The sequence below is a fragment of the Phalacrocorax carbo genome, chromosome 1, assembly GCF_963921805.1.
Source record: "Phalacrocorax carbo chromosome 1, bPhaCar2.1, whole genome shotgun sequence".
Lineage (NCBI taxonomy): Eukaryota > Metazoa > Chordata > Aves > Suliformes > Phalacrocoracidae > Phalacrocorax > Phalacrocorax carbo.
Window position 1 is genome coordinate 84,149,507 of NC_087513.1, and position 22,974 is coordinate 84,172,480.

A 22,974-nucleotide genomic window follows, 5' to 3' on the forward strand; every position below is an offset into this window, starting at 1 on the left:
CCAGTTATGTTGCTGAATGGACCCCAGTGTACTCAACTACATGTTGATCCAGAGGTTTGATTTCTCCCTAAGGAAACAAAGAGCTAGAATGGCCAGAAAGAAGGCATGTGACATCCAGCCTGAGGACCTGGACAGGAGGAAGAAAACTTTAGCCATGTTACACATCGCTTGGAGTAATTTTATTTGGTTAATGTAGGAGACACTCCCCAGCCATCTGTGCTCAGCTTTAGATACTCTCTTAGCAGGAGCTGGAGCTGCTTCCTCAGCCTACAACTTTTCTTCCTGTCTTGTCTGCTAAACATCTGGAGACTTTGGCATGGCCAAATGATACTATAAGCATTAATCAGCTAGAACAGATAGGCATGGTTCCCACCAGCCCCTGCCTTATTCTTTAAATAGTCATTTGAGCCTGAATGTTGTAGATCCCAGGGGCAGCACATTCCCTAGTAGGATCACACAATGGATCTCCTGCTTGGAGAGGTTGGGAAACATGAAACATGGAGGTCCCAACATGATTTATTCAGATGTTTTGCATTATTTGCAGTCCAAACTGAAAACTGCTGCAAGGCCCTTCTTTTTGACTTCTGCCTGTAGAGATGGCTCAGAGCTTTCAATATCTCCTACCTCACCATTCCACTCAGTGCTTCCAGCTGGAAAAACAGGTATTTTTTTACTGTGTTCCCCTAGTTTGCACTGAACAGCTGGGACTCCAGAGCATGGAGTGCACCCAGAAACTGAACAAGAAAAGAAAATTTTCCACAGAGTTGACATTTTCCCTTTTATTCTGTTGTTTCTACAGTCATAAAAACAGGGAGAATAAAACCTTAAAATGAAACAATATAATCCTTAGTAATATAATTGTATTATATTTTAATAAAAGCAGTAATATAATAATATTACATAAATACTAGTAGCATGAAGTAATTTCTGAAACATACACACATAGCCATAAAAATGATCTTCATAAGAAATTCTCAAAATCAGAATGCATTGCTCTGATTACTTTTCTGGAATAGATCAGAGCAGGAAAAATGTTACTCCCTGGCCTCTCAAGAGGGTACTCACAGAATCTGATTGTAGAATCAGCAGACATGAAAGGCCTGATCCTGGGGCCTAGTCCCCATCCCCACTGGACTCTCAGGAAGCCTTCTGAATACTGAGTTCACTGTGTCCTGGCTGCCTGGCTGCATCATCCAAACTTCCTGATGTTTTCTCATGTGCTCCTTCTGCTGTGCCCAATACTTAGCAATGTCCAGCCAGTGATAAGAGTCTTCTTTGGTGACAGTATTGAAACTCATAGTTCAAGGCTGTAGGGAGGAAGACTGCCATGGACTGGCTTTTCCAGTCTTGTAAATAATGTTAGGATGCACAAAGTGAGCTTGAAATCATGCTGCTGATGTTTGTTAGTATTCAAAGTTTGCCAGAAATGGAGGAAGCCCCTAGCAGGAAGAAAAAAATATGAACATCAAAAATTAGATGCCAAAAGCAGAAGTTGTCTCTTCAACATGACCCAGAGTTTGAAAATACACCATCTCATTCAAGAGATCACTCCGATCCACCTTCGGCATGTCAGACAACCTCCCTTGGGACACAGCTTTCCAGGCAACAGAGTAGCACCTTGGAATTTACTGTGCCATATAAACCCCTCCTAAAAAGACAAATCACTCAGAAACAGAAGCATTTAAAAGGTGGCAGATTGCATAGCTGAATCCAATGGAAGTGAAGATAGGTCCTGTGGAAAGAAGAATTTTGGGGGTTAGAAAGGCCCTCTAGGGGTCTCTAGTCCAACAATGTATTTGCAGCATGGCTAACTACAAAGCTATATCAGGCAGCTCAGAGGAAAGTTCTCAGTGTCTTCAAGGGTGGAGGTCTGACAGACCCTCTGGGCGCCTGTTCCAGTACAGCACCACTGTCAGAGGAGACTTTTTCCTTCTGTCCAGTTGGAATTTCCCTTATTGCAGCTTGCGCTTTTTGCCTCATGTTCCCTCTGTGCAGCTTTGAGGAGAGTCTGGCTCTGTCTTCACTGCCTTTATGTAGTGGAAAATTGCATTTAGATCCCACTTAGCCTTCTTTTCTTTAGGTCTGTCAAAGCCAGTTCCCTCAGCCTCTCCTTTTGGGGCAAGTGCTCCAGCACCCTGACCACTGCAGTGGTACTCCACCAAACACTCTCTGGCTTTCAATGTCTTTCTTGTGCCAGGGAGGCCAGGACTTGACACAAAGGTCTGTATTTCTCTGAAGTATATGCCTGGAACAAACTTTCTTCATTATACCTCTGAACACAGGGGGTCTTGGTATGTCCCAAGAATTGTGTCAGCTGGCAATGGTCAATGAGACTTATCTGAACATGCACAGTTAGTACAATGGGTCTGGGTGTTCACAAGGACTGAGCACATAGACCTTCCCATTCTTTCTGTGAAGGGCTGGTGGTTAGTCAGAATACTGATATGGGCCCTGTTCATCTTCATTTTAGGAGTGGCTTGAGTTTGTCTGAGACAACAAAGCAACTGCCTGACTTTCAGCATGAGTGTCCCAGTGCAAAATTCCTAGCCACCAGGACTATGCAGTGATCAACAAGGTTGCCAGGGTCACAGGGAGGGACAAGCCATTTTTTAGCTGACTGTTTAAGACCAGGACCTGAAGGACATACTTGCATTGTACTGCTGCTCAGGGAACTGTGCTGAGTAGGCTGTAGTTTGTTGGTACTCACAAGCATTCAGCAGACAGACCTGTTGAGCTGCCTCGTAAGCATCTCATAATGCATTTGATTGTGCATAAGCCACTAAATTATTTAATCACCTCAGACATTAGAAGACTCAGGAAGGCTGAAAGTCAAGGGAAAAATATCTCCTAAACAGTTACATTGCATTAACCACTTTGTTAGACCAACTAACTGACTGGATAATGCCTCTGACTGTGTAACCTGTCCCCTCAATGTCTTATTCAGACAATTAAAAGGTTAGGTCTTGAGGTATTAAAAGATCTATGTAAAGTTTGGGGTGCGTAGAACTGAAATTAAGTCTAATGTGTACCTTTTCCTCAGTCAGAAATAAAACAAGGCATTTATAGCATTCTACAAACAGGTTAGTTTTTCTCCTTCTAGACTTTAAGCTCCTGTCTGAGCTATGTAGTTCAGTGCATCCCTTCCTCTGTCTCCTGCCATCCATTCTGCTAGCCCCCATTCTACATATAGAGACCCCTTCAAGCAAGAACTGGCTTGCCCCATAAAGGGTGGCTGAGTTAGGAAGTTAACTCCACTCCTGGTCTTCTCTCCTGGTTCAGTGGACCACCTTCTCTTTCTTGTATAATAGGATATCAGGCCATACAATTAACTTCGGCAGTTATATGGATTGCAAGAAATAGGGAATGCAGATCTCAGTTATATGATACTCTTACGTATAAGCTCTTATCCTGAAAGTGAATCCACCATCTGGGCTTTTAAACTTGCTCAGAACTTAATTAAAATCAGTGGCCAAAAGAGGTAGAAAGAGTGTACTTGAATCATGTTTACACAGCTGAATGAGCTTTTGGGATCACATAGCTCTGGTAAGCTGCAAGCTAATGAACTTGTAGCTGATCTGTGTAAAGGGTTGAAATAATTTACCCTTTCCCTAGTAAAAAACCTGAATATTGATTAATCTATCCTCTACTCCTGGCCACAAAGGAACAATGTAGCAGCATAGTCTTTTGCAATCTCTTGCCTGCTTGGCCCTCTGTTTATGCAGCATCAAGTCCATGCTTATTTTTCCTACTATCATTTCTGCTAACACTGTTGCTGGGATCCTCCAAACCTCCCCGTCCTAGGATTCTGCATTACTTTTCTCTCTCAGCATTTTCTTCAAGTGTCTACTAACCAAAAGGATATGACAGAGCTCTATCGAATTCAGAAAGATGTATGAAGTGAAGCTCCAGGGAAAATAATCATCTTCTCCATGTTGGTATGTAACAAATCTTTTCCACCAGTAACTGTAATCTGAGAAGAGAGATATCCAGTCACTCTTGATGAAAGGCATGTCCAGTTCTTTCTTCATGAATATGTCAGTGAGTCATGTCTTTCTCAGTACGACAATGGTAAAAGGCAGGAGAAAGATATTCATCTGAAGGTATTCATACAAGGGACTAAGAATGACTTGCAAATACACAAATAAGTTAGTGGAAAGGGGAACCAAAACTCTACAAATAGCAATATGTCTAAAAAGGGGAATTGCCAGAGAGAGAGATCACTACGGTGGCTTGGGCAACCCCTATCACAGATAGCACATCAGGGCATAAAGCCAGAGCATGTTGGCCAAGGGAGAAGGAATCAGTGAGTGGCAGGCTGCTTCCTTAGGAGGGACTGTAAAGGGAAGTGGCACATGCAGTCAGGCATACCTTTTAGCAGCCTTGTGCTTGATCACAGCAGCTTTGGGTAAGACAATAAACTCGTTGCTTCAGTCATGAATCTGTCTGACTTATCCTGATGATCAGGGGAAACCTAGTGTGAACACCCTAACATTTAAGTTTCATATTGATCTTAGCGTTGATAGGATGGCCAGAGCGTCTGTCAGTGCTCCGGTGGTGTAACCCTAGAGGCAGGTTCCCCAAGATAAGCAATGTCCTTTAAGTTTAGATTGGACCTGGTAAGTTTTGTAGCTGTACACTCCAGTAGTAAGTATCCAAACAGGTATGTGAGATTCACCTCTTCAAACATACATTCCTCTCTGTGAACTACTTGTCTGGACTATTTTTACAGCCAAGCATCAACAGGCAAGCAAGATAAACATACAGAAACACACACATTCTAGACACAATTGTCCTCTGTGATGTACCATCTGAAACTCTCCTTTAGATATGTCGTCTTCTCCAGCTATCAAGGGAAACCAATTACTTGCTGCAGCTGGCAAGCTGATCTGCATATATATGCTAGGAGGGAGAGTTGAATTTTACCCTCAGGATTTTTCACTGTATATAAAGGAGGCATGGATGACTAAAGAAAGACATAACTCTCCTTGTTCAGATTTGGCAGGAGGAAATTACCATGCTGGTCCTTTTGCTGTATGGGATTGGGGAGGAAATAAGGTAGAAGCGAGTGGAACTTTTGCAGTCACTAGTCCTCCCCAGTGCCAGCCATCACCACTCTTACAAAGCACAACTGCTGAGAGTGCACATAAGCCCAGAACTTTCAATCCACACCTAGACAAAGCCAAAGAGTATTTGGGTTACCTGCAAGATTCATGATACGTATGACGACTCCCTCCATTGCCAGGTTCCTGAGACCTTGCCGGTTACGTGTATCCAGGTGCTTGAACAGCCTGGCTGCATATATTTCCAAGGTCACATTGGGATGTACCCTCAGGAACTCCAGAATTCTTCTGGAGCATTTCCCACAGGGGCTAGTAGATAGGACCCAAGTGATGGAACAAGAAGCTGATGGCATGGCCCTGAAACAATTTTCCAAGAAGTTGACTTCAGCATGTTGGGTAGAATTGTTTGAGCACCAGCTCCTCCAGATGGCACCTCTTCTCCACCTGATCTCATACAGCAGGTACACCACCTTTGGATGTTGGCAAGGCGAATAATTTCTTTTAAAGTCACTTGGCTGTATCTTCCACCTGCAACAAAAGTACCAGCAGTACTATAGTACTTTTGTCCCATTGTGCATTGCCTGCTCTCAACATCAGCCAAGCCTCCCATTCTCAGCCTTTCCCATCACAAATGAGCAGCTTGAAGAATGTTGCAGTCCAACAATCTAAATCAGGAATTTGATGAAAGCTCCAGAATTATTCCCCTAGAGTGGCCCTGGTGAAACTCTTGCAGCACCTCCTTGAGAAGTGTTGGGAGGATAAGTGCGCCCATCACCACTCTGATATCAGCACTGCTCAAAGCAGTGAGACAACTGGAAAGGAAGATCAGGGAAAGGGATGGTAAGAGGAAAACAAGGCACAAGGCTTCTTAGCTTTGCCTGTCTCTGAAAACTGGCATGGAACCCAGGCAGCGCATAGTGATAGAATTATATGTCTTACCTTTGGTTGTTCTCTCTGGGTGCGGGATCTATATAGAAAAGATTTGTGAATCATTGGGGATAGTAAGTCAGAAAACAAAACTTCCTCTACACCTCCTGTCCTGGCCCCTTTCAGTCTATACACTCCCTGCCAAATCTCTTTTATGTAAAAGGGCTCAGTAAGTAATCTCTGCACAAAAGGATAGCCACTCTGGGATGCAGGAGTGGTGGATTTCTACCTGTGAGCTAAAATTGAATGTTGTTTAAACTGTGCTGTACATGAACCCTTGCTCACTTTAACACATTAGGGTTGACTGTCATCTCACTTAAGTTTAACTTCACTGATTTCAGCAGTACTGAAGCTGCTTTTCCCTGACTAATCAAAGAGCAGAATCAAATCTCTTCTCCCTTTGTATCTTCCAAACCAATTCTACTGGGCAAAACTTGAGCTATTTTCCTGTTTGTACTTACAATATCAATCTAGACAAAAACATTTCCACAGCCAACGGTTCTTTCTTTTCTTAGTATGAAACTGTTTCAAAAGCTGAAAAAAAATTATCAGTGCCAAGGGAAACATATGAGTGCAGAACGGAGGTGATTTCTGACTAACAAACACCTATGGGGTGGCACCACAGTCCTGCCTGATTATATATGTTTTACATCTTGTGGTAGCAAAGAAGTTTGACCCTATGACTCATTCATCCCTTTCCAGCTGAGTGTCTAGATGAAAACAATTGCAGGTGATCAAGCCTAGTTACTTCTTTTGTGAAAGTCCATTCATAGCAAACTTAAGGATCTAAGAACCCTCATTTTATAGAATAAAAGAATTCATTTACTTAGAATTAAGATACTAAAGGCACTTTTCCATAGCTCTGGGCTCTTTAAGATGACAAATTATGAAATATACACAGTGAAATTACATTTCAGCATTGAATTCAGGGTTAACAAAATTATATTAGTATTTTGAAGCTGGACCTAAGACTCAAGATACAGTAGTTCATTCAAAGAGAGAACACACACAAATCCACAGGTGTCTTCTGTGTATCTTCACGTGCCAACACACACATTTGTCCGTACTCACCAGTTCCTTAGATAAAACTACAGCAAATATCTACACTGAATATGGAGAAATAGACCTGCTTTTCATATACACGTACTTACCTCTATCAGTGACAGCAGCCATGGATATTTCTGGATTTGTCTGTGGCCTCTTGGGTGATGGCTATCCCTTTATCGGCCTTATATTTGTTTCAGTTTCAATTCCCAAAGACTGAACTTTAGATGTTAGTGACGTTACTCATCTGAATATTTCCTGATGGTGACATGCTCTTATGCAAATAGACTACCCCACTGGATGAAACTGAAAGTAAGTTCCTGGCAGCAAAAGACTGCAAAAGAAGGTGGGTCCCATTTGGAATTGGATCGAAAGTTGTAGACAAAGTTGCCTGCCAGAAGCTGGAATTAACAGGTGAGCCATTTTTTTGCAGTGCAGAAGAGAAATTATATCTCTTTATTACCACTAGCCCCAGAATAGAAAAGCAACCCTTCTCTAGTCACCCCAATGCACCAAGAGAGAAAAAGCATCCACACAAATGGCATCAAGTCACATAGCTGTGGCATGGCAGCTAACTTTTCTGGCATCCAGATGTCATCAGAAAGTTGAGCAGAACCCGGTGAGGGAAACAGATGTCATCTGCAAAACTTGTGATTTTATGGATCTCCAGCAGGTGGTGATGGTTACTCCCATTTCCTTTCATGGGACCATTCTGTGGAATTCCAAGGACCACTCATACACACTTGAACCTGGGTCCTCAATGTAAGCAAGGAAGGCTTTTAATGTGTGTAAGGACACATCTACAGCTGTGGTCAGCAACTGGGCAGACATTCTCAGGCTAACTCTAAGAAAGGTGCCCAGCATCCAGGACAGCTATGGCAGTAGACAGCATATTGTGGGGGAACACCCAAATATTTATTAAATGTCACAACAGAGGAGAGCTCTGTACTCATGTGGGCATCCTGAGAGCAAGACCTGAGCCAGCTGGTGAGTATCTGCAGAAGCTATTTGTCCTGACAGATCAGTTCCCTGATGTAAAATTAATGGGTTTTTTTCAGTGCCCTGAGAAATCTGTTCAGCATATGAACTGGGCATCACCTTCCTATGAGCTGTTCTGTAACTCACACAAGATGCAGCAAAAAAATATTTCCCATTTAATCTGAAAAATGAGTGAAACAATGCTAGTTGCTAGTGAGAAGCTTTCCTCTGATTGACACACCCAAAACTGGTTTGCAGAGCAAAGGGATTACAAAAGAATTCTTCATGTGGCTTAGCTAGAGATGACAGTGCTGAGTCCGCCTCTACCACTTACAGTTTCCTCTGGTTTTGTGACACGACTATTTTGTGTCCTGATGCAAGCTGCATCCCTGGTGAGCCAACACCAGTAACATGCACTCCCTGAGGACAAAGCCATTGCCTTTCTCAATGCCGAGTCTTACTGGGAATTGTAAAGCTAGGGGAGCAATTTATTTGTATTCTCTGTGGCCAGCCCTCAATATTCTATTGTCAAAAAACATTCAGTTTCCTCCAAGGGTAGAACAAACAGAAGTGAATAAGATAGTGGAGTACAGAGGTAGGAGGGATTCAGGCACTGGCAGGACCCTTTGTGAAGGAGAAGGGTGGTAATGGCAGGTTACTGGGCAGCACAGTGCCAACACAGCGCCAGCACAGCATCTGCTTTCAGGTCTTCTTCTGCTGCAAGGTCACCACTCATTTCACAGCACAGAACTGTTCCTTAGTGGTTGCATTAGTTCATACCTTAGGAAGAGCGAATGGGATCAAGTCACTCAGAGACTTCTTGAAGCAAATAAAAAAGTGTCTGACTAATATGTTTTTGAGTTTGTGGACATGATGCTCAGTAAGGCCAGAAATGCATTGATAATATAATATTCTCTTAATTTCCTTCTTTCTGCAGTAGATATTTATACATATGCAGTTGTAAATTAGACTTTGAGATGCTTAGTCTAATCTGCAAGAAATGGCTTGGTTAGCAACAGTGCTCAGTAGCAGTATCTCCCAGTATAATACTAGTGATATGCCACAGAAAGCAGAGAGAGAAAAAAAAAGCCCAAGCAGAAGCAGGGAATTTGCAATGCAAAATTTCTAGGGGTCTCCAGGAAGCTGAATGTGCTTTAAGAGATGGTGAAAAAAAATATATTAAGAAAAAGGAAATGTCATTCTGTTGTTCCTGCTAGTCTAATGTGAGGAGAAGAATCCCTTCCAAATCTGGCAGTTGGTTTAACACTAACAAAATCAGAAAGACAAGGTTACCACACAAGTGAATTTTCATGCTTCTAGAAGAACTTGCTCTTCCTGCCTACAGGGACCAAAATTCAGTGCTTCAGAGGATGACGATAACCTCCAGAAGCATCATATATATGGGGGGCAAAACTCTTTCTTGGCCTTTATGAGCAAACAGCAGTAATCCAGTATGCCTTTAAGTTGCTACATGTCTGTAGCAAGGGTTGTATATATGGCTGGGACCTCATATTACTCAAAAAGCTGTGACAAATATTTTTTCTATTTCTCATACTGTAATTTATCTCCCTTTACAGAAGTCGCTCAAGATAATGTTAGAGATAAATGTGAAGGTGGTTTTTAATGCTGACTGATTGGTAGCATGTGAATATATCTCACCCACTCCAGCAAATAGATTTTTTTTTAAATAATCCCCACCTTCATATGCATGCCTCCTTAACATAAATGAATTTTTGGAGGAACATACACAGCAAAGGGCACACAGAATGGTGGACATACACTCACTCATGTCTTCTTTAGCCACCAGCTTCCTTAGACCTTCATGATAATATTCCCTTTGGTGGTAGTAGAGCCATGCTGTATACATAAGACCAGATTCAGCAGGGTTAATCATCTAGAAACTTCACAGTTTCTTCAGAACACTTTGCAGAGGGACTCCAGGATATACACTAGGTGACAGAGAGGTGGACAGAGCAACAGGGAGCTAGGCCCCTCAGATGTCTCCCAGGAAACAGATTTCAGCATAATAGTCCTGAAGCATGATGGTATTACAATACTAGTGTCTAATGGATGTACCACTCCCCTAATTTGTCTTACTGAGCCAGCTGTTTACATAGTTTGCAATTTTTCTCAAATGTCTTTTAGCTTATCTGACACTTGAAACCCAAGATATATGTCTGATAACACCAACTCCAGCATTACATTGAACGATTTTATTCAGCATAAAACACAAATCTGGAGTGAGGTAGAAATCATAGAAATGGAAACTTATGAAAGAAATTAGGAAAGACAGGCAGGTTAGAGAGAAGAAAGAGGAGTACAGAAGAAGGAAAGTTAGATCAGGCAAGGACACAGGAAGGGACAAGGCTTGAATTGGCCAAGATTCTAATTTGCAAATCTCTGATGATTTTACAGGTACTGAGCTTTCTATTCCCTGGCTGGATGGTCTATTGGAAAGAGGTGAAAATCACCCAGTGGCAGTCTGGAAGTAAGGGGAAAGGCAAAACTTAAATGTGACTAAAAGCTTGGGCCTCATATCACAGGGGCTTAGGTCTCAATTTCCACTTACAAGCCGCCTCCTGGACTTAATTTGTAATGGCAAATTTTGTGTTAGTTCAAGTGTTCTGCTTTTGGCACATTTGACAGTAAAAGGAAATCCACTGTATGTTTGTTTGGATTTATTGGAGTTTTCTCAGTAGATATCTACATTTTTATTGAAATAAAAAACACACAGAGCCTTTTGAGATTTACTGTGTGAACTTCAAATTTTAAAAAGGGTTAAAGTATGTCTTTGTGTATGAATATATATGTATGAGTACACACATAGATATTTACTTATATATGTATGCGTAATAATGCAACAATGCATATAAAAACAAGTTTGCAGATATACAAATACACATCCTATCAGCATAGAGTTTACAGCTCTGACTGATAAGCACACCCACCATGGCCTTTTTATCTCTCCCAGCACCTTTGCTTTCGTTTCCTCTGCAGGTTACACAGCATCATCATACTTTACTGAGACTCTTGTTCAGTTTCCATGCTTGGAAAGTGAAACGTAAGAGATTAAGAAAACTGATGACACACTGCTACTACAGGGTGAATTTTATGAGTCTGATTCAGAAAAATGAAGTGTAATGTCAGCCAGCCACAAGGGTGTGTGGGCAAAGCCCTGACCCAGGCAAGGCGGAGAACAGGTGGTTAGTGGGAAGGACTTACCTGTGTGCTTGCTTCAGTATAAATTTTTCTTAGCTAAACAAAACATCCCAATATCCTTGTACTGTAATTCCTTCACATTAACCGGTGAGGCTATAGAAATCAGAGAAGTGGATCAAATATTTTTCATGAGGAGTCAGCGTGAAAAAATAAAAACTGCAAGTGAACATATCTGTATTTTGGACTATGATTTTCTACTCTAAGCAGTCCTTCTACAGTCATCTCACACTGCTTTGCGTCACAGAAGTTCTTATCTTTCTGAAGTATTTATAGAAGTATTTATCTTTCTGATTTTGTCTCGTTTCTACCTCTTTGTTTCAATGCACATGCTGTGTCAGAGCACTTGGCAGAACAATAAGTACCCCAAACCTGGTGGACATCAGAGTGTCCATACTCTGTTTGAGAGGCTGAGTCTACACACAGTCATCACACAACTGGCAGAGTTTTAAATAGAGAGGGGGACAACAAAACCAGCTGGACTTCACTTGAGATAAAGCAATGATTCATCTGTTCCTTTCCTATCAGTCATACCAGGGAGTGTTCAGAGCAGCTCTAGGAACTTTCAACACTGAGCTTTTCTTTTCCAGGCACTCAAGGATTGCTCAATGACGACCATATGGTTAAAGTCTCCCCAAAATTCACCTGTAAGCTCTAGCTCCCATGGGAGGTAAAACCTCCATCAGAAGCAGAAAACCTTTACCAGAACCAGACATTGCAATCATTGGGCAACATCAAGGATGGAAGTAATTTTCTTCATAGCAGCCTGTATAGTGCTGTGGTTTAGCTCAGTGACCAAAACAGTGTTGATAACACACCAACATTTTAGCTATTGCTGAACAACGCTTGCACAGCATCAAGGGCTTCTCTGTCTCTGACTTTGCCCCCAAGTGAGTAGGCTGGGGGTGGGCAAGATTCTGGGTGGGAACACAGCTGGGACATGACCCAAAGTGATGACAGGGAACTTTCATATCACCTAACAGTATGCTCAACAATAAAACTTGGGGGGATTTTTCTTCTGAAGTTGCTGTTGCTTGGGGACTGGTTGATCTCAGTCCGCTGGCGATGAATGATTGCCTCTGCATCATTTGGGGTATCTTTTCTTTTTTCCCTTTCACTTATTAAACTGTTTTAATCTCGATGCATGAGTTTCCTTGCTTTTGCCCTTCAGATTCTCTCTCCCATCCCATGGGGCAGGGAGAGGGGAGAGCAACCAGCTGTGTGGTGCTTAGCTGCCTGCCAGGGTTAACCCACCTCACCATCTCATGTTCACAAGTCGGCTAGAAATCCACTCTACTTGGGTATCCACAGGTAAGATTCTAAAGAGGTCTTACAAGAAGTCTTCAGAAGACTCCAGAGATACAGGGTTGTTCTGCCAGGTTTTTCATGATTTACGCAATATGTTACTATGTAGATAGTCTCTCCATCACAGCTAACACTCCTTCTGCTGTCATTGGAGGGAGTGGGACTGTGAGATAGGAACCTGTGTGTTTAAACATCAATAAGTGCTTTATGATATTCCTCATAGCAGAGGCAGGACAATCTTCAGGGGACAATCTATCAGTAGTCTTGATAGCTTTGAATTTGAACAGTCATGGTATGTGGTGCAGGCCCAGGGGACACCTGGTGTGCTGTGAGATAACCCTTCAAGGGAAGAGATTTAGGGAATGCAGCTGAAGCGGTGGGTCCCAGTTACCTTTTCCCAGGTTGAGGCTGTGTTTCTTAGGCCAGTCAGAAGTACAAGGAGGAGCCACACCTGCTGCAGTGATCGTTATGGATTGCATTCATTGCATCTGAGTAGATCTTAAGAGAAGTGAGGGATTAAAAGGTGGATATGGGCCTATGCAGTGTTTGTAAGCAGCAGATGGCAGAAGTAGAAAACAAATCAAGATATAGCAGGAAACTATGAGGGTAGAAGGGCAGACCTTACATCCAAAAATCCAGCTGAGCTATCATGGTTCTCTCAGATGAGCCAATGGGGTCAACAGTAAATGCTCATCAGACCCAGCTATGAAAGTGGCCTGAAAATCATCTCCAGCTACCCAAATAGTCTTGGGCCTGGTGCTATGGATTAGACGTTCACTGATCAGGATGCTGCTATGGAAAGACCTCACTATGGCAAACCAATAATGCAGATGGTAGCTGGAAGTAAAGGGAATTATGAGACCATGTCTCAGCAATCTGCCCTGTCATAATTTTCCTATCTTAGAGAATTCATGCATGAATCTGACAGGCAAGCCCTGCCAGATCTCACTACTACAGTTAACGCAGATTGCAGATTTGTAGGCAAACACAGTTACTGCTTGTCTTGTAAGACAGGATGGGACACACATGCTTTGTCACAGCCTACTGCCCAGTCCACAACCCACCAGAGACACTTAAACTGAGACACTCTGCCTCCTACCACCAAGGCTAAGGTTCAAGGATGAACAGACACTTCATTTGCAGGAAAACTGCTTTTGGTTTAACCGGACCCATAGTAGCAGTGGATGTAGCACAAACAAGGCAATGCCAGTGCAAAGCACTGTGGCTCTGCATCACATCTCTGAGGCTGTGGACCAGAAAGCAGAGCTGAGCCAGGCTCCCAAAGCCACTCTGGGGAGATAAAACTCTGGTTGCTCCCTGGGTCTGTTCAGAGCTCTGGGATGCCACCAAGTGCCATCCACATGCACAGGTGGGGTGGCACATACAGAGCATGCTATAGCTCCCACTGAACCAGTGGAAAATTCTCTAGACTAGCACAGTCTTTCAAATGCAGAAAAGTGTTGCAGTGATTAATGATGAGACATTAGTATAGCAAGGACTGGTACTTACTGTGATCAGTTTAAAACAGAGACAAGTACTTATTTATATGGCAAGCTATGAACTTCTGGAATCTGCTGCCCCAGTAAAGTGTGGACACAGACGGCAGGACAGGGTCAAAAGAGATCCAAGAAATTCATGGTAACAAATCCATAAACAGACACTAAAGGGAAGATGCAGAGTTCCCAACCAGAGTCATTGCGGGTATTGAGGTAGTGTGACTGGATCATAATGAACCACAGATAGTGGCCAGGCTTGTCTGCTCTCCCTGAAAAGCATCTCCTCCTGCCACTACTAGAGCATGTCTGGACTACACTCTCTGCCCCGATGGGGCATTTTCTGTTTTTTAGGTTCACTTTTGATCCTCTTGCAACATGAGGTAGGAGACAAGGCTGAGGGGACCACAAGACTCCAGAGATATTCCTTTTGGCATCCTTACCTTCTCTTGCCAGAGATTCATTTTTCAAGAATCAAGGAAATAGCCTGTTTTCATCAAAAATGCCTCAGTTGAAGAAAGTTACAGTGAATTAATAAACTGTTTGGATGCTAATTTAGCAGTCCTCTTTAAGTACTCTTTTCCCATCACCCTATGCACCAGTGAGCCACATCAGAGGAAGAATAATGTTAGCAGAGTATTGGACCTGGAACATTGTTCCCCATTCTGGCTGCCACCTGCCTCCATTTCCACATCCAGAAGTTTCTCATCAGGGATATTTAGCACTGTCTAGTATACTCAAGACTCCCAGTGATAAGCTGTCTGTCCAGGATATTGGTGGCTTTTAGAGACTGGGAAATGCTAGCAACATTTTCTGATTGTTACCTTCTACATAGAAGCAGTAAGGCAGCTAGCTATCTTCTGTGCGTGAATCTTCTTAGTAGAGGATTGGAGATAACATTGGTCCGTTACTTGATGAGGTCGGTCACCTCACAAATAGGGATGTAGACAAAGCAAAGATGTTTAATACCTTCTTCACCTCTGTCTTTAATACCGATGATGGGCCCTGGGATCCCTGGAGACCTGTTGGAAGACCATGACTGAGGGATGATAAGCTCCTAGCCAACCCTGAACTTGTTTGAGACTTGCTGCTCCAGCTGGATGCACATAAATCTATAGAGCCAGGGTACTGAAAGAGCTGGACAATGTTATCACGGGACCTCTGGCCATTATTTTCCAATGGCCTTGGCAGTCTAGAGAGGTCTTGGTTGACTGAAAGCTGGCAAATGTTGCTCAGTTTTCAAGAAGGGCCTGTTAATTACAGGCCTGTCAGTCTCACTTCAGTGCCCGGTAAAATTATGGAGAAGGTTACTCTGACAGTTACTGAAAAACACTTGAGAGACAATGCAGTCTTTGGTCATAACCAGCACAGGTGCACAGGGGAAAGTCCTGCTTAACCAGCTTGATTTCCTTTTATGACAAGGTCGCCCATCTAGTTGACCAAGGGAAGCCAGTAGATGTGGTGGTTTTGGTTTTTAGCAAAGCTTTTGATATTGTCTCTCACAGTTTCCTTCTGGATAAAATGTCCAGCACACAGCTAGATAAGTCCATAATATGTTGGGTGACCAATTGGCTGACAGGTCAGGTTCAAAGGGTTACAGTACATGGGGTTACATCAGGCTGGTGGCCAGTCACCAGTGGGGTTTCCCAGGTCTCAATTTTAGGGCCAGTGCTCTTTAATGTTTTTATAAATTATTTGGACCCAGGAATCAAATGTACATTAAGTAAGTTTGCCAGTGATACTAAAGTAGGAGGAGCTGTGGGCTCCCTGGGGGCAGAGAGGCCTTGGAGAGAGCTCTGGATAGACTTGAGAGCAGGGCAATCACCAGCTGTATGAAATTTAACAAGAGCTAGTGCCAGATTCTCCACCTGGGACAGGGTAATCTTGGTGCTGATCTCCTCTCTCTGGTGACCATCGGCCGGACAGGAGGAAACAGAATGAAGCTCCATCAGGCGAAGTTCAGCTTGGACATTAGGAAAAGATTCTTCACTGAGAGGGTGGTCAGTCACTGGCACAGGCTCCCCAGGGAAGTACTCATGGCACCAAGACTGTCAGAATCAAGGAACATCTGGACAATGCTCTTAGTCATATGGTTTAGTTTTAAGTAGTCCTGTGGGGAGCAGGTAGTTGGACTCAATGATCCTTATGGGTCCCTTCCAACTTGAGATACTCTATGATTCTTTGATTCTGTGATGGAAGATCCTGAAATGAAAATAAAAATATGACATTTAGATCCTTTAATAATTGCACTTTGGACTTGCTGTGATTTGAAATTGACATAGCACAAGAAGTCTATTACTTGTAATAGACCAGAATATTTCTTTTCCACAGATGCCATATGAAATGGGTTTCTCAGATGTTCGATGACCTACTTAGCTGTATTTTTTTCACTTTGTTTCACTAAAAATAGCATTTGTCAGAAAACACCAATACATTGAAATCAAAATGCTGCAGAACTTATATAAGTTTTGCTAGATTTTTTTGCATGCAGTCCTTCCAGGCCAAGGATGTGAACCTGTTTATTCAAGCAGGGTGTCTTGTCTCCAGGGGCACAAACTTTCAGCACTGTTGGTGAACACACTCTTTCTTCTCACTCCTCTCTTTCAGAAGGTCTGACACAAAACAAAAACAAAGGTTGGATTTTCCCAGGGGACAGATATTTTCTTTTGAACAGCTTTTCTCATCTCGCAGAAACTGTACCCTTTGGACCAGTCAAGGAAGTTGCTGAAATAAATCTGGAAGGGACTTTAATGAAGTATGTAGGGGCCCAGTGACTGGGAGGGGGTGTCAGACCACTGCAGATATTGACAGAAAGAAGATTAGTAGCATCATCTGGTGAACAGAAAGCTATGCTCAGATCCAGATTAGAAAGGAGTCTGGTGGAGGGTTTCTGGGATGAGACTGGTGTTTCAGCTGATGATCAAGGGATTTCCCACTCTGGAGCCTGAAGGAGAAAAGCTGCACTCTTACCTTTGCTTTGTAATATGATGGAAGAAAGTCCACAATGCTTCTCTCCCAATGGGACAGGATAGTTCCTATGATTTTACTATATTACCATTTCCAAAAGCATGCTGCAGCACTCTTCAAATTCCAATTAGATATGAACAGCTTCTCTCCTGCTCTTTACAGCTCAATGACCTCAGACTGCAAATCATTTCGTGTGTTCCCCCATATCCCTCAGACTCTACTAACCTTAAAGACGTCCTTGAGCTTCAAACAATTCCTAGTTATCTCTGATTGAAAGTCCTCAGTCCAGGAATCATCACCAGCAGCTCCTTGGAGAAAGGTTTTCTGACAGTAAGTATAGTCTGGAGAAATTGAAGCAAGATGACTAACCTGAGTTTATTCAGGTACAAGACAAGCTCAGGGAACAAGATTTTTAACCTCTTCCTTGTGCCTATGACACAGAGACAGCTTGGCCATGGGCAGGCCAGCTGAGGGATGCTGTCCACTCTGTATTTGGAAACAATGCCATTCTCTCTGGGCACTTTTTTTTCCCCTCTCTTATCAGAAAGGCCCCTTCAGCCAGCTTTATCCCAGCAGCTGCATTTAGTGCCCTAGGACAAGGGAGAAGCACCCTATCCCCCGCTCCCTCAGGAGTGATCAATAGATGGTGTCTTTAAACAAGAGAGGATTTTCATACAGATCTGTTTGCTAAGAGTCCTGTCCCCTTCTCCTGCAATATCAGAACATCATTTTTTTTGGAGATGACACTCAGTCACTGAAGGGTGATGGATGGGCATAGCACTGGGCACATGAAGCAAGCCCATACCAGATTTACCCATGCACAAAGTTCACCAGTTCACCCCTTCCCAGTCCCATAAAGCACAGGAAACCTTGCCTTCAATTCCCATGACAGCAACAGTTACTTTCGTGAAGTTCACAAGGTTCTTCAGACCTTGGCGGATTTTTTCATCTTCTATGTGATAAAGCCGTGCTACATATATACATATGCTCACATTTGAGTGCTTCTTTAAGAAATTCAGTATTTTACAGCAGCACTCCTCACAAGGGCTCCAGGACAAGTACCAGGTGATGGAACAGTTAACATAATTATTGGTTCTTCTCATTTTAAAGATCTTCTCCAAGAAGTAGACTTCAGCATGGTAACGGTCATTTTTGACCCAGTGTATCCAAAGCGTGCCGGTCTCACCCCACCGCAGTTTGCATAGTAGGTATGTGTCCCGTGGAGCCTCACGGGGGTCAAAATGATGCTTTAATGCCTTCTTAGATATATACATGCTGAAACAGAAAAGAAACTTCAAGGAATCACTGTTTATAAATTTGTTTTCAGTAGTTCTCCAGCACAAAAAAGGGGGAGGGTGGAGGAAATAAAAGGAGAACTGAGAAGGGCAAAACATGAGAGAGCAATGCAAGGGAAATAGAGAGGTAGGCACCGCAGCAGGGTAAAGGAACCAAACCCTGAATCATTTAATCCTCCCTTTGTTTGCAATTGCATGCAGAACTTTCACTTCCTTACTCCTCCCTAAGGCTGTCCCCTTCCTCATCAGAGTACTTCTAAAAGCTTTCTATATCTTTTTATGTGTCAGACATTTTTCCAGGGCTCCTATGTAGACCTTTTTGATGTAGGGAGCTGTTGTGAATTTTGTAAAAACTAAAAAAAATAAAAGAAAGAAAATAAAACCACTGACAAATTATGAAGCTGAGTATTTCTTCTTATTGGATTCTCTTGCTGTTTGTATTTTCATATTTTCATTTCATAAGGATTAGCACAGGTAGCACAATCCTACATGAGAGAAGGAAAAGGAAGTGCTCTGTACAAAAAGATGCAGCTCCCAAGAATGACATTTTCTGAGAGATAGTCCATCTCTTACATCCAAATCTAGTCAGTTCAGAACAGACTTCCCTTTATTGTCAATTAAGTAACTACACAAAGACTGCCAGTGTTGGTCATGAATGCATCCTTCATATTAGTAATTAACCATGACACATAAATAATACATGAAGTCACCATTAGCACTTCATAGCCTTTGTAAAGTTGCTTTATATAGAGATTTATGTGAGAATGCACTTCAGATATGTATTTTTCCACATTAAAAAAACCAACTGAGAGGCAGAAGTGAAGCACAGGCTCAGTTTTTATTTTTTCTCATTTGAGGTGTTAAGAGAGACGTATTTTTTCTATTTCTATTATGATATTTGGAATTTAGTGCCTATTAGCTTAAATTTCTTTAAAACTTGTTGATGATTAGGGAATACATATATAAAATACATAATATGTACATAATATATATAATGTGTGTGCATGCACGCACGTATACATACAGTGACAGTGGTTTAAGTTCTCCAAAGAAAATACGCTGAAGTCCAAATACTCAAGCCAAGTTAGTTCTTCTAATTCTTACAGAAAGTTTTGGAAAGCAGTATTACTATAGATTACAGAGACCTGATTTGTTCAAAGGTATCTGCAGTTGTTGCCAACTGAGTATAACACACAGACAAGTTAAAATCTCCAGGTCTTACTTAAACTGGTCTTAAGCACCCTCTTGCCTGTGTCTTGACCATAAAATATTGCACTTTGGATAAGTTATTGCAGTGGGTGTCCTGTGCACATTTTAAGGGACATAAAGACATCTCTTTAGAACAATCTTGCAATACATTAAGCTTCAAGATATAGCCACCTTAAAGATGTGTTAAACCAAGTGAAATTTATTGTGTAATTAGCTTCATGCAATAGAAACAAAAGTCTGCATTTTTATAAATATCTGCTACAGATATAAGTTGCTAATTTTTAAATAATGGATTAATGTAAAGTTAAACATCTCTAACAGAACAGACTATAAATTTAAAAAACATCATAAAACGTTTCCACACTATAGAATCTACACAAAATCCCAGCACCTATTCCCTTTTCTCCCCAAACCAGACAAGACAATGCTTAAAATAAGTTGTGAGTTTATAGATAAATTGCCCAAAGCTATGCAATCTTTTTTTTAATTTTTATAGCTATCACAACCAGTCCTTGCTGTTCAGCATTTTTATGTACGGTACACATACACACATGGAGCCTAACTCAAAAAAGTCAAGCACTTAATAGCTTGTTCCTTGGTACAAATATGAGACAAAATTAAGAGTTAGTAAATAAAAAAAAAAAAGTCCTAAAGCTTTTTCATTTTCTTTCTAAATTTGGTTCATTGGTCTCATGAAGGTAAACTTGTTTCCCTTCCAGAACTTAAGAGCTGGAGAGAAATACACCAACTACAAAGACTGACTATTTGAAAGGTGAATTGCACCCAAAAATATTTAGAGGAGTTAGGGGAGAAAATGTCAGAAGGATATCAGCCAACATGTCTTCTAGGTTTTACCTTCTTTTCCATTAATATGCAGTTGCTACATAAATGTGCATTAAACCTTGAAAATGTATGGACTTATTGCAAATACCTTTTAAAAAGACTTATTTATACCTTTTCTATTGTCCCATCATCCATAACTTGAACAGGAATGCAATGGGTTTATTTTAAAATGCACTAATTTTATGAAAACAACCACTAAAACTATCTCTCTTATTAAAACTTGAAGTAATAAACCGCACCATTATAGATATTTAATAGTTTTCCTTCCTTCCTCTAACACTTTTTATTAGAAACTATTTAAAATTCTGCTCATTACAATAAAATAATAGTAATAGTAATAATAATAATAATAATATCTAAAAAAAACTACAAGCATAGGGATGTCAAAAACTCTTTAATCTGGATTTTTCCTCTGTTGCTAACGCTTTGAACAGCCAATGCACTTCTTTATTAAACTTTGCATTAAAACTTTTTTTTCCCTCTGTTGGACAGAAAATGTCTGGTCTTACACTTCCTGTTTATTTTGCTGCACAACAGTCGTTTCAAGACCTCGAAACAGTGAACCAGGGAAAAGGCGCTTTCGGATTCTCTTGCTGCCCAGCATTGCAGGGAGCCAGCTCCTGCCTCAGCCCTTCCCCAACCCACCCCCATCTTTCGCTCGTTTTTATCTGTGCCTTTTGTTCCCTGCCGTTTTATGGCTCCCATCACAGTTTTATGCCGGTGGGAACTTCCCCAACAGGCTCAGACTTTCGTGTGGCCCCTGGCAGTTACACCAGGGACCACGGCTCTGACTCGGGTACACTGGCACCGGTATCTCCCTCACCCTTCCGCAAGCAAGGCAGAGACTTTGCACAGACAGAAAGCACACCCCTGAGGCAACAAAGCAAGGGGTCCCCTTGGGTTGGAGCAATGACAACACAGAGCTGAAGCTGGGTGGGGCTTTTTTGGTCAGCAATTTTTTTTTACCCTCTCAGCTTTTTCTTGTGCATGGCTTCTCCTCTCCTCATGGGCCCTCCGCCACTGCTTCTTTTTCTTTGGGGCTGTCTTCCTTTCTCCTTCTTTTCCTGCAGACAGAGGCTCCGCCTGCAGCCAATGACGGAGCACAGCGGCAGGCTCCGCTGGTGAGGGGTGATGTAAAAGGAAAGGGAAAAAAATATAGCTTGACCGCAGTTGCTACTGTAACCAGAGTGATGGAATTAATCAACCATGGCTGTTGCTATACTCCTTGTACAGCCCTATCCAACTGGACGTTAAGCCTGGGGACATGGAGTATACCAATCAGTGTATTCTTTGATCTGTATTTTAGTCCCTAGGTAATCATTAATGTGAACGAAACAATAGACAATGTGCTTCTGTCAGAAAAGGATGATAAAATGTGGTTTCATGTAGTGGACTGAGAAAACTGGCCAGGACTGCCAAGATTAAGAACCAAGTAGGTAAAAGGTAATTCCGGCAGGGGGAAATCGCGACCACTGACTCACAGACCACCAACCCAAGTAATACCACCTACTCAGAAGAGAACAATGGGAAAGGACAACTGAGCCTGTGCAGTAATTTACATGTGAAGCGAGCAAGTTTGTTCCAATCACCAAAGAGAATAATATCGAATATGTATATTTTTGGTCTATATAAATCACAAGGGAAAGGTGTGTAAGTTATGCACGTTAGGAGGAGCGATCCCCCGTGTATCCGGCGCCGTGAATAAAGAATGCCTGCCTTTTAACACTACATTGGTGTTACAAGGTTTATTCCCGATTTCGGTGACACTACCACATAATGACATGCCTTTACAAGCCTGCCCTTAGCACTCTTTCCTCACCCCTTAGCTGGGGAGTGAGGGCTGATACATGTTTCCAGTTAAATTTTTGTAGTAATTGGACAATCTCTTTGAAGCCTGCTTGTAAGTTTGAAAGGGATGATAATGCTTTGTTGGCAGAAAAGTGATACTTATTCTTCTATGCAGGAAACTCCTCCCAGTGGTGCAGCTGTTCTGTGTGGTGTGCAGGCCTTTCCTCCGAAGCACTCAAAGCTCAGCTCTGTGGAAAGCACAACGGTTCGCCTTATGCACTGTGAGGTGTTTTTCATGCTGTCAGGTCTTTGTAAAGGATGAAGTGCTCACAAATACCTCTGATGAAAGACTTCAGGCCTTGCCATGCTGCACAAACCCCTTGGCCAAAACTTAGCTGGTAGATTGTAACAGAGGAGCCTGCAGGCAGCTCCCACCTGGCGCTGGTGATTGCACCACCAGCGACAGGAAGTTCGAACATCCTTTGGGAATAGAATTGTGTTCCTGTAAGAAAATATGTAATAGTTCAGATTAGCAAAAAGGGGGAGTTTACTTTCACGGACAGGTGGTGAAATACATCCAGGGTCTGTCCAACACTGCACAGACATGGGGTGCCCAGCACCTGAAGGGATGTGAGATTTACTTGCTGTCTCTATTCCTCTTCTTATTCTGTCTTATTAAAACAGCTGTTTGTTCTCAGGTCTTTCTTATTGAGATCCAGTAAGTACCCTGCACTATCTTTCTTGCATGTAAGTGATCCTGGCCAGGCACACATCTTGGTGTTGATCAGTATATGGATATGACAGTGCAAGGGGGCAAAATCCATTTATTTTGAGATTTGTAAAATAAAA

General features: G+C 42.1%; 1 protein-coding gene across 1 annotated transcript; it reads right to left on the reverse strand.

Annotated features, from left to right (window-relative positions):
- Positions 1-780: 780 nt before the first annotated feature.
- Positions 781-22,540, reverse strand: LOC104048840 (DNA dC->dU-editing enzyme APOBEC-3). Its single transcript, XM_064441227.1, has 10 exons — positions 21,304-22,540; positions 17,865-18,265; positions 17,216-17,331; positions 16,185-16,225; positions 8,344-8,398; positions 7,139-7,199; positions 6,000-6,027; positions 5,200-5,588; positions 3,852-3,970; positions 781-1,439 (listed from the first exon to the last, which is right to left on the reverse strand). The coding sequence occupies exons 1-10, from the start codon at positions 21,342-21,344 to the stop codon at positions 1,404-1,406; spliced, it is 1,287 nt and encodes a 428-aa protein (XP_064297297.1). The 5' UTR covers positions 21,345-22,540; the 3' UTR covers positions 781-1,403.
- Between the last annotated feature and the right edge of the window lie 434 nt (positions 22,541-22,974).

Excerpts from the sequence above, each read along its gene's own strand:
- LOC104048840 (XM_064441227.1), bottom strand. The coding sequence starts at position 21,344 with ATGAGGAGAGGAGAAGCCATGCACAAGAAAAAGCTGAGAGG. Across the intron at positions 8,399-16,184 it reads AGAATCATAGAGTATCTCAA|GGATGCAGCTTGCATCAGGA; the intron begins GTTGGAAGGGAC and ends TTGGCTCACCAG. Across the intron at positions 5,589-5,999 it reads CCCAGAGAGAACAACCAAAG|GTGGAAGATACAGCCAAGTG; the intron begins GTAAGACATATA and ends CTTTTGTTGCAG.